The sequence below is a fragment of the Juglans microcarpa x Juglans regia genome, chromosome 4D (assembly GCF_004785595.1).
Source record: "Juglans microcarpa x Juglans regia isolate MS1-56 chromosome 4D, Jm3101_v1.0, whole genome shotgun sequence".
Taxonomy (NCBI): Eukaryota; Viridiplantae; Streptophyta; class Magnoliopsida; order Fagales; family Juglandaceae; genus Juglans; species Juglans microcarpa x Juglans regia.
In genome coordinates, this window is record NC_054600.1 from 1,362,515 (window position 1) to 1,373,839 (window position 11,325).

The window sequence follows — 11,325 nt, forward strand, 5'->3', positions numbered from 1 at the left end:
AAAAATATCAAATGACTCATATTATGAACTGATATTTTAGTTAGTTTTGTAAATATGTGTTTGATTATGTTATATTATAAACTAATGTTTTATAAATATTAATGTTTTACTGAACTAGGCAAACGTGCTTTGCACGTTGTTCCGACCTAGTATATATATATATATATATATATATATTAAAATGGTTGAGAAAATATATTTTTGTGTTGGAAACTGAGAAACAATTTTAATATGTTATTCAAACTATATAGGGATAAGAGTGCACCGTGGTTTACCGTTGCAGAAGTATTTGGTTCCGTGATTATAGTTTGCCTGGTGATCAAATCCTTTTTTAGCCGTTGAATAATCTCTGCACGTTCTTTCTTGAGCACTTTGGTGACTTCCGCACTTCCTTTCTCCTTCCATTTTTTTCTCACCCACGTAAACCCTTCAAAAACGAAGCAGCAAGCAGCGACAGCAAAAGGCAGGAATAGGAAAAAGATCGATCATTGCTTCACTTTCACACGGCCTTCAACGCTATCACTCTTTCTTTTTCCGTAAGTAAAACTTTTCCCACTTTTATTTTTCAATGATTGTTTATAAAGCCTCACATGCAAAACGTGCCTTTCTTATTCAATGGTTTACGTTCTTTTATTCAATCTAAAGATATCACCTTTTACTTCTCCAGTTTAGATTCTATTCTTGGGTTTGGATCAAAAGCTTCACTTCCAAGAAAATTTCTAGATTAGGGTTTGCGGGTGTGTCTATATGTACACACACACACACGTATATATTGTTACATAGACCTTGAGTAGGGCTTTTTCTTTCCGCACAGTTCCTTGGGCAGGGTTTTAAATTTTCTCAAGGGTTTCTTGGGGAAGAAGTTTTCTCTTTAAATGGAGAAAATTTCGTCGGATTTGAAGCTCTCTGAGTTGAAGCAGAACGGTCTGAACAGAGCCTATGAAAACATGAATGCCCAATGGAGAGATTTGGAGGAACACTTTGACTTAACTCGGAAATCCATCGAATCCCAGTTTGAAGAGCTTGAGCGGCGTGCAAAAGAGGTGGGTTTGAAGGAGCAGCAGTTGGATACAATGCAGGAGCATCAGAGAGAGTGTGAGAGAGAGCTTGCTGGAAAGGAGAGCAAACTGGGTTCGGTGCTAGAGAAGCTTCGGTTGAAAGAGGAGCACCTGGATTCAATACGAAAGTCAGTGGAGGAGTGCTCCGGTGACCTTGAGTTGAAAAAACAGGAATTGTGGTCTATGCAAATATCAGTGGCGAAGTGCTTTTCAGAGATTGAGTCTAAAAAGAATCAACTGGGGTCATTGGAGCAGTCGTTAGTGCAATGTTCCAAGAAACTGAGATGGAAAGAGCAGCGGCTGGAGGTGGTTGAGAAGTCGATTCATAAATGTTTTGATGAAGTTATACTGAAGGGGAAGGAACTTGAGTCCGCGGAAAAAAGATTAGAAGATTGTCTTGGGAAGCTTGAACTGAAAGAGAAGGAACTATGTGAGGTTCAAAAGTTGATTAGAGAGCGATGTGTCGAGCTTGAGTTGAAGGAGAGGCAGATTGACAGTATCAAAATATTGATTCAAGAAAACAGTGAAGAGCTTGAGTTGAAGGTAAAGCAATGTGGTGAAGCAGAAAAGTCAATCAAGGATCAGAAAATGGAACTTAAACTTAAAGAGAAGGAAGTTGAATCTGTTGATAAATCCATCAAAGAGCAGTTGGAAGAAGTTAAATCAAGAGAAAAGATAATGGATTTGAGAGAAAGGAAAATTAAAGACTTAACTGATGAAGTTGAGTCTGAGGGAAAGAAACTTGATTCAATCCAAGAAGTGTACAAAAGATATTGTGACGATGTTGAATTGAAAGAGAGAGAATATAATGCAATTGGAAGGTCCATTGAAGAACTCAAGCAGGAGCTTGAATTGAAAGAAAATCAACTAGAATCGACCCAAAATTTTATTGAAGAGTCTGACAAGAAGCTCAAATCAAAAGAGGAAATGCTTGATTTAATCCAAAAAAAAATTGTGGAATGCTCTAGGGAAAAAGAATTGAAGGAGAAGCAGCTTGATTTCCTAGAAGAATCTATCAAAAAGTGCACTGATAGTCTTGTATCAAAGGAGAAGCAACTCAATTATGTACAAGACATAGCAAAAGAACGCCTCAAAGAACTTGAATTTGAAGAGAAAAATCTTGTCTCATTCAAGAACTCCATAGAAGAGTGTTCACATGATCTTGAAATGAGAGAAAGGCAGTTCGAAAAACGAGCTAGGGAGCTTGACTTTAAAGAGAAACAACTCGATACATTACAAAATCCAATCAATGAGGCTATAAAAGAGAAGGAATTGAAGGGGAAGAAGTGTAACCTTCCTTCACAAGTGAAGACTGAACAGCTTGAATACACCATGGCCAACAATGCTACTGTTCATTACCCTGCACCTTTCAGACCCTGTGCCCATGGACGAAGTTTGCAATTGTTAATGAATGAGAGTTTGCATAGGCACGAGCTAGTGTGTGGTCAGGTCTCTACAATTCTTCAAACATCATCGAACCCTTCGAAGTTGGTGCTAGATGCAATGCATGGGTTTTATCCTCCACATTCAAGGGAGGGATTTATGGAGTTTGATGTGAATATTATTAGGAGAAGTTGCATTCTTTTGTTAGAGCAGTTAATGAAGGCCTCACCTGCAGTTAACCCTCAAGTGAGGGAAGCAGCAATGAAGTTGGCAGTTGAATGGAAGCAAAAGATGAGAATGGCCCATGATAATTGTTTCGAGGTTTTGGGTTTTCTGCAGCTTTTGGCCGCATACAGATTGGGCTCTTGTTTTAATGGATATGAGCTCCAGAGTCTTCTTGATATAGTCGATCAGCATGCACAGGCACTTGAATTACGGCAAACCCTTGGCATTGCATGTAAAACACCTGGTAATCTCTCTCTCTCTCTCTCACACACACACACGCACGCACACATTATTTTTTTAATCATGTCTGTCGAGATATCATATCAACGATAACATTGGTAGTCTTGATAACTCCTTTTCATTTTAGCTTATATGTGAGAATCCAAAGGTGAAATGTGGTGTTTTGAGTGGCAGGCTTGTGGATCAAACTTTCATACTGATGCCCTTGAGGCCTCACTAAAGAAGCGTATAAATGGTTAATGATCCTGACTGAGACCAATTAGGTCCATATGTTGTGTTGGCACATTTCAATAACACAACGCTAAATACATTTGGGTCTAAGTGAGTTGTGCTGAATATTTGAAGACCTATTGTGTGTACTCCTAAAGTCATAGTCATTATAAAATTATAAACACGTTGATGTTTGTGATTTTGGGCAGTAAGTGACTAGAAGTCTAAGGATTTGACCTTAGGAATATTTAAGTATTTGTAACTTAGAGTTAGAGTGTTGTGTTTATCTATGAACGTTAAGTTTTGATTAAAAAAAGAATTCATTTCCACTTGGGCTATCACACCAATTGCTTTGTTAGAAAAGCATGTTCAAGTTCTTGTTCGAACAAGAAAATAAAATTTCTAAACCCAAAAGCATCCTTGGAAGCATATGAAATCATGCTTGAACGGAATGGTTGAATGTAGATTTCAAATTTCTTCGTTCAAAGTGTATTTGATGAACATTTTTAACAATACCAAAAAGGTATAACTCAAATTTGTTCTGTTCGAAACTCATTCAAAGACCATTTGAATGCAAATGTTGTTTTGCTAATGGCCTGTTCAAGCAGATACTTACCCCTTTGAGGGATGCCGTGCAATGTTGAAAATTAGCACTCATTCTCTAGGGCTAGGGTTTTCAAGATCTTTTACCATGAGTAAAACCACTTCTTTTGTGATTGTTGAGAGCAGTAAGAGCCTTGTTGAAAGAAAAACAAGAATGCTCTTGACAGAAAAAGAGAGAATTTTCTATAATGAAATTCTTGTGATGCTGCAAGTAATAGATGGCCTTTAGAGGTGTCCCCAGAAGCCATTCTTTATCTTGAGATCAATTATTCTACACTGTAGTGTGAAGTTCCGAGCATGGAGTTTGATGATACTGAGTGGAATGGAGCGTGCATTGAAGTGTCGATGCGTGAGGTCAACAAATAAAGGAGTAAGGGTTGTGGGGATATCAGTTGGTGAACAATCAGGAACAGTATAATACGAATTTGTGGAGGGTCAAGTCAGTTACTAAGCTATATGCGAGTTCCATGAGCCTTATAGTTGTTTTTTTTAAATAGTGATATCATTTAAGCTGGACTTGGTTCCATTTTATTTTCGGTTTTTTATGTAGGAGATATTGTGTATGTATGTGGTACAGTTGGTATTATATGCTGTGATTGATTGTTGATTGCATTTATTCATAATCATATTATAGTTGTAATAGGTGTACGTTATTGCTAGAGATTATATCACACACTTGACAATCAATCTTATGAAATTTTGCAATACATTTGATTGATTGGAAATAGAGACTGATATATGGTTCAATTGGAGCTATTCGTCCTTTCCTCTAGATCTGGCAAATAATTTAGCATCATCAGGTCCTGCTCTGTTATTTTAGTGGTGTCAAATTTCATTCTTTGTGGAGCAGCATGCTGTTGCCCTGGGACTGATCTTGATACTTGATTGTTTGCACGTAGATAATCCATTCACTATGGCTGGTGACAGTGTTATCGTAAAATAGCTTGTTGGAACAATTAAAATGTCTTTCCTCCCTCTCATTTGATCTCTAACTGATCTAGTGGTTTAATTTTGGTATTATTGTAATAATGATGGCATGTAACAAATTCGGCATGCTGTTCCTTTTTTCCACCATCACTTCTAGTGAGCTCAAGCTCTAATTTAATCATTTAAACAATTGGCTTCCTCAAATATAGATTCCACCTTGAGTTTCTGATGATTCGTTTTGTGTTAATGAAAATTTATTCCTCATGTATGCTTTACATTTAATACAGAAAACTCTTACAAATTGATTACTGATTGCCCTTAATACCTGTCCAGTGATTAGCATCCTTCATTCCCAAGAGCAACCTGAATATTTGCCCCCAGAAAATGCAGCCAATTCTTCTTTTGCAGATCTTCAACTAACTGCCACTACATACAAGAATTTTCAGTTGCTCTTGAATGAGCAATGGAACAGTCCTGATGAAATGTGCGAAGCAATTTTTCATGCTCTTCAAATGTCATTGGACCCGGCAAAGCTTGTTTTGGATGTGATTCAGGGGTCTTTCCCTCGTATTTGGGAGAAGAGAGAGACTGGTTTTCAAGCAAGTTCCATGAATAGTTACTTTTTTATGCTAGAGCAGCTAATGAGAATGTCACCACAGATTGATCCACAAGTTAAAGAAGAAGCAATTAAGCTGGCAGTTGACTGGAAAGAAAGATTGATTGCCAACACTAGGAATTCTTTGGAGGTTTTGGCTTTTCTGCAGCTGTTAGCCTCTTATGGTTTGGCATCTTCATTTGATGGATATGAGATTTTAAAGCTTTTTGAAGTTGTTATACAATATAAACAGGCTGTAGAATTATGTCAGACCCTTGGTTTTGCAGATGAGATTCCTGGTAAGTTTTTTAATTGGTGATTCTGCTTACTCCTTGATCTGTGTTTTGTGTGTTCCCATGATGTCAACTTCTTAGTTTTCAGTTTTTGTGCCACTTATAGAATTTGTCTTCTAGAAAGTTTTGCCAAAAAAAAAAAAAAAATAGAGAAAAGAAAAGAAAAGAAAAAAAAGCAAAAGAAGGTTTCTTGAGGTGAGAGTTTCTTGTAACCACATTCTTCCCTCTTTTACGATTAACTAGTCATAAAACCTGCACGATCCGTAGAAATAATTAAATTTATTAAATGAAAATACTCAATTGAGCTAAGTTAGCATGCCTTGACACATTATGCGATAAACAGAAATTTTTTAAAAAGTTCCAATGTAGCATTTGGATCATTAAAATTTTGATTGAGCAACTTGATTTTTAAACCTCACAAGTTTTGCTTGAGTGACAATAGAAACCAAAAGCTATTTATAAAATGCACTAGGAAATTAAATATGCCGTTAATATTTAATAATCTTACTTTTAAATGAAATTATAAATTTAGTTTGATATATTTTTTAATTATATAAATAATTTGGTGATTTATAAGCTTATTTTAATACTATATATTACTTATAATAACAAAAATGAGGAGTGGGTGATGTGATTTTACAGCACTAGTTGTTATTACATGGTGTAATAGCTGATGATGTGGTTTCATGAGAGCAAGCTCTATGTTTCGAGAATTTTATAGCATATAGATTCTGTGCTTTTATTTTCTGAGATTGCTTATTGAACTGGGTCTTGTTTGAATTTTGAATTTTTGCTTAAACTGAATTAGTTCATCATTCTCTTAAGTGAACCCACATGGTGCATTTATCTATACTTTGCTATTGTCAATCTTCTTTGTTGCTTTTTTTTTTTTTTTTAATAATTTGCATTTCAGAAATTCTCAGGAGTTTGAAAAAGTCTGCAATTTGTTCGCATTTTACAGATTTTATTGAGAAATTGATTGAGAGGAAGCTGTATATTAAGGCTGTTAGATTTGTGTGTGCCTTCAAGTTGGTTGACAACTTTCCACCAGCACTTCTGCTGAAAGAATACCTGGAGAATGCAAGGAGATCTGCCCAGATATTATGCCAGAAAAAGAAATCATTTCAAGCAAAGGTATGTTTTCTCCTGCCTTTTTATGTCAATGGCAGCTTCCTAGTCTCAGCTGCCGTTTTAATGTTAATAAAATTTTGCTTCTTCCAATATTGGCTTGCTCACAGGATGAGGCCACAGATGGTGAAATAGATGCTCTAAGAACCGCAATGAAATGCATTATCGATTTCAACCTTCAATCCCATTTCCCACCCAAGGACATTGAAAAACGCATTGTTGAGCTTGAGAAGCTTAGGGCAGAAAGGAGATGTTCTGTACCAGGCCCCAAGAAGCAAGTGTGGCACCAGAATAAAAATAAACGTCTTCGAACTGAGGTATCCACTGTTGAACCCTTTGACATTCCAGTTTTCACTCCGTCTGGGCAGTATGAAACAAGTTATCTTTCTAGTGGAGGACCTTGGCAGTTTGCTTCATCAGGCAACAGCTCCAGAAATAATTTGCGTACTAGGCAGGGTTTTGCTGGAAATCATTACTTGTATCATTCCTGACCTAAACTCAGCCTTAATTATGACAGGCCAATGTCTGATGTTGTAATTATGACAGGCCAGTGTACAGTGATTGCCAGCACTTTCATACTCTCAAATTTCTCACACACAGCCTAGACACGAATGCATGGTAATACAAATCTTTTGGAAACTTGTTTAATACCATTTCTAGTGACTTTATTTCTACTATGAGAATCAATTGTGTGAAAGAATGACAGATACGCATGCCACTCATTATACTATTTATGCATGATGGAAGTATGATAGGTGTGCATGTTTTTGGTTAGTGTTGTGTGAAAGAATGACAGATACGCATGCCACTCTTCCAATGATTTTTTTGGTCAGTCATGTTTACACAACAATGTTGTTGAATCTTATGGTTTCAAATGCATTGCGATCACTGATCATCTAACTAGCAAAGATAGTTCAACCACCTTGTTGGAGTGGAAGGTGCTCGGCTGCATATCTTACAATTATAATTTGCAGCAAAATGCTTATTTTGCAATGTTTTTCCCCTTCGATCTTTGAAGTTTTCAGGCTTTTTTTACTATTTATGCATGATGGTAGAATGATTAAGAGTAACGTTGTTTCTCATCTTAAATTTTATCAATGTTGTCATCTTTGTTGACGAGACATGTTTAGAGGAAAATGATTTGTACATAGCTAGGTATGTAAGTCTTGTACAAATCTTTTGACAAAAATAAGACAATTTATAAAGAAATGGACTTTTTTGGATTCTATTTTCTTTTAAAAAGTTTGTGCGGAGGATTTATTATGCACCAGTTACTATTCACTCTCACACCTCACACTTATAACTTTTTTATAAGATGTAGAGATATTTTTTATAAGATATATAGGTATTTTTTATAAAATATGAGATGATAAATAGTGATTGACGAGAAATAATTTTTTCACATCAAATATCCCATTCTATTTCTATCTGAAAGAAAAGCCCTGGTAAACAGGGTGCTGGAGTTGAGGGCTACCAAGATATCATGAGTTATGACCAAATTTGCTTTTGAGGATAGAATCTGATATGGGAAACATAAAGCACAACTACTTGTTGGAATGAAAGGTCACCAGTTTGGACAAGACTAAAGGCTGCGCATCACAAGCCATTGTGTGGTGAGATTGTGACAGGGTGGCTGGCAAGGAGTCAGCCCTCTGAGCTGGTAGTGACTGTGATTTTAATTTCAAAAATAATAAATAGTCTATGTTGCATAATTTTTGTGCCCGTCACTTTTTTTTTTAATTAAATTTGTATCCAACATTATTTTATAATATTTTATTAAAAAATATGTTAGTAATTACCAATCTGAAGGAATTGAGAACAATTTTTCAATGGAAAGAGCATGCTCAAAAAAAAAAAAAAAAAAAATCTAAATTTCCTTTAAAATTGAAATAAAGAAAATTCCCTTAAAATTCTAATAATAAAAAAAAAAAAAACCTGCAATCAGAGAACAAAAACGTGATATCTCTATCCATATCACCCGAAATATTTGACAAATGTGGAATCGTGGTTATCCCTCAACAACCGCAACCAAAGAAAAATATGTCTCTTTAAAAAGTTGTCTATTTTCTCGTCCCACCAAAACAGTCTCTTGACCCATACGTCCAAATTACTCTTTATTAACGCTCTATTCAGTATTCAATCTTCTGGTATATAAGTCTTGAGATCTATGATGAATTAAAAGTTTGATTTTTATGTGTACTAAATTTTCTTTTTTTTTTTAAAAAAAAAAAAGAAATATACAAGACTTACATATTTTAAAATTGTTTAAATCATTTTCCAAATATTGAATGCTTCCCTTATCATCTTTGTTCCTCGTTTCGGATATATCTGTTTGACTATTTAATATTTGGGGATAAGATTGTTCGGATACAGAAATCATTTCATTTTATCATTATCAAATTCTCAAAAAAAATATAATAAACAATTCAATTTTTTTCAAATTTTAAAAAAATAATAATATTCTAATAATATTTTATTCAACTTATATAAAATTATCTCATCTCATTTTATCTCACTATCCAAACAAGTCCTTAATTTCCTTTGACGATATCTAAACTACAATGTTTTATTTTTTAAAACTTTAAATTAAATATCCAACGACAATGTGTACATTCTGTATTTTTTAAGAAATGAAATGAACAAATTGTCTTTACCAAAAAGGTTAAAAAAAATGCAATACTGTAAATAAACTTGCTCTATCACTTCAAACCTTAACAAAAAAGTAAAAATTAAGCACCTTGTCTTCTTTTTTTTTTTTTTTTTTTTTCTTTTTCTTTTTTTTTAATCAAGATCAATACTGTTCTTGTTGAATACCAAAGAATTTCAGTCATCACAATATTTCTCTTTACATTCTTCCATCCAAATATTATCATTAGATTGGGTGCAAGCTAACTTGACAAGTTGATATGCTGCCATATTTGGTTCATGATAATTAAAAGCAACCTTCCAACCCTGTATTCCATTTAGAATACTCCTAATTTAAGATATAAAATAAATAATAAAATCTATCTCATCTTATTAACTTAAACTTTTAAGATAAGTGATAATTATACATAATATCAGAGCAGAGGTCTTGAGTTCGAATCTTAAATCTACACTCTATTCCATTTACTTAAATATTCTATGCATTGAAATTTGGGTCACTGACCTACACGTGAGTGGATAGTTAAGATATAAAATAAATAATAAAATTTACCTTCTCGCTGGGAAAGGCCTCTTTAAATACCACCTTCCCCAGCGATCCGCCCAACCATCCTTCCTTAAGATTATTTTTCTTTCTTTTTAATCTTATTATAGGCTGAATTATACCATTCTATGAGGCCTTTCCAAAGAAAAACACTGGATGCAAACGGCGAAAGCACAATTAACGTGCAAACGCTGACGTGGTGGCCATATTATTTAATTAAATGATTGTACTTCATCTGTGTTTTTTTGAGGAATAAAATTGTGTTTTATGAAATCTCTCTCCATTTCGTTTTCGTAATCGTAAGGTCCTCTCTCTCTCTATTTTGTAACTCTAAAAAGTGTGCAAGAGAAACAGAGAAATCTATTAACAGAGAAATCAACAAGCAACAACAAAAATGAATTTGGGAAAAATTGTGGAAATGAGTTTGGGAGAGATTATCGAAATGGGTTTGGGAGAAATTTGCAAATAATGAAATCCAGCATTTTTTCTCTTTTCCAGATGAAATCTAAGAAATGAGTTTTGTTTTTCTTGATGGATAAATGCTTTTCGAAGGCATTTCGTCGGAGGAAGGCCAAATTTTCTACGTTCTAATGTCGGTTGATTTATGGTCTGCTTCTCTCGCCTTTCTCGTTTTGATTTTTTTTCTTATATAAGCTTCGCCACATCCCCCTGTTACATGTCATTTGTGCAATGGCACTTGTCCATAACAGAATGAAAAATAATATTTGTAATCATAGAGTGTATAAGCGTCATATAATTTTTTTAAAAAAAAATAAGTAAATATGAGATTTATATAAATTTTTTTTTTAATAGTTAACTTTACTTTTTTTTCAAATAATTACATAGCATTTGTGCACTTGTGACAGTACATAACATTACTAAAAAAAAAAAAGTTAAAATAAATAAGAGAAAAGACTCGGAACCGACATTTTGCAGTTTTGCAATTCGACCGAAGCAAAACGGTGACCAGTGAACAAGCAAATCCTGCAAGGCTAGAGCCCAGTTTAGTGAACGATCGGTTCCAATTCGAGCAAATCCTTCTTTTGCTTCATCGCAAACTCTATCTTAGGTAATGTTTAAATAGTGAGTTAAGATAAAAATTAAATAAAATATTATTTTTAATATTATTATTATTTTGAGATTTGAAAATGTTAAATTATTTATTATCTTTTTTATAAAAATTTAAAAAAATTATAATAATGAGATGAGATAAAATATTTTCACTATCCCAATAAGATCTTAATATTTCACTTTCCCCACAAAATCTCTTTGTCGTGCACGTATCTTCTGATTGAGTTGTATTATTGTATATTTTATATATTTAGAATCAATATATTTTATTTATTATATTACATTATTAATGATTTTAGATGAAAAAATAGTTAAGATGAATAAATTTGAGTTGTGATTTAAATTAGTTAATAGCATGATTTATGCTTAATTTTATAACTTGTGATTTAATTAGATAATATTCAT

General features: G+C 33.9%; 1 protein-coding gene across 2 annotated transcripts; it reads left to right on the forward strand.

Annotated features, from left to right (window-relative positions):
* The first annotated feature begins 203 nt into the window (after positions 1–203).
* On the forward strand, positions 204–8,166 carry LOC121261499 (FRIGIDA-like protein 5). 2 transcript variants are annotated; one of them, XM_041163910.1, is made up of 7 exons: positions 204–536; positions 815–2,910; positions 4,980–5,540; positions 6,496–6,668; positions 6,773–6,979; positions 7,209–7,280; positions 8,116–8,166. In XM_041163910.1, the coding sequence occupies exons 2-6, from the start codon at positions 876–878 to the stop codon at positions 7,221–7,223; spliced, it is 2,991 nt and encodes a 996-aa protein (XP_041019844.1). In that variant the 5' UTR covers positions 204–536; positions 815–875; the 3' UTR covers positions 7,224–7,280; positions 8,116–8,166. The 2 variants fall into 2 exon arrangements, with proteins under 2 accessions (XP_041019844.1, XP_041019843.1); XM_041163909.1 differs by lacking the exons at positions 7,209–7,280; positions 8,116–8,166 and having other exon boundaries at positions 205–536; positions 6,773–7,203.
* Positions 8,167–11,325: the final 3,159 nt, after the last annotated feature.

Coding starts and splice junctions, on each gene's coding strand:
- LOC121261499 (XM_041163909.1), top strand. CDS start 876: ATGGAGAAAATTTCGTCGGATTTGAAGCTCTCTGAGTTGAAGCAGAAC. Junction 5,541..6,495: donor TTTTGCAGATGAGATTCCTG/GTAAGTTTTTTA, acceptor CGCATTTTACAG/ATTTTATTGAGAAATTGATT. Junction 6,669..6,772: donor AGAAATCATTTCAAGCAAAG/GTATGTTTTCTC, acceptor GCTTGCTCACAG/GATGAGGCCACAGATGGTGA.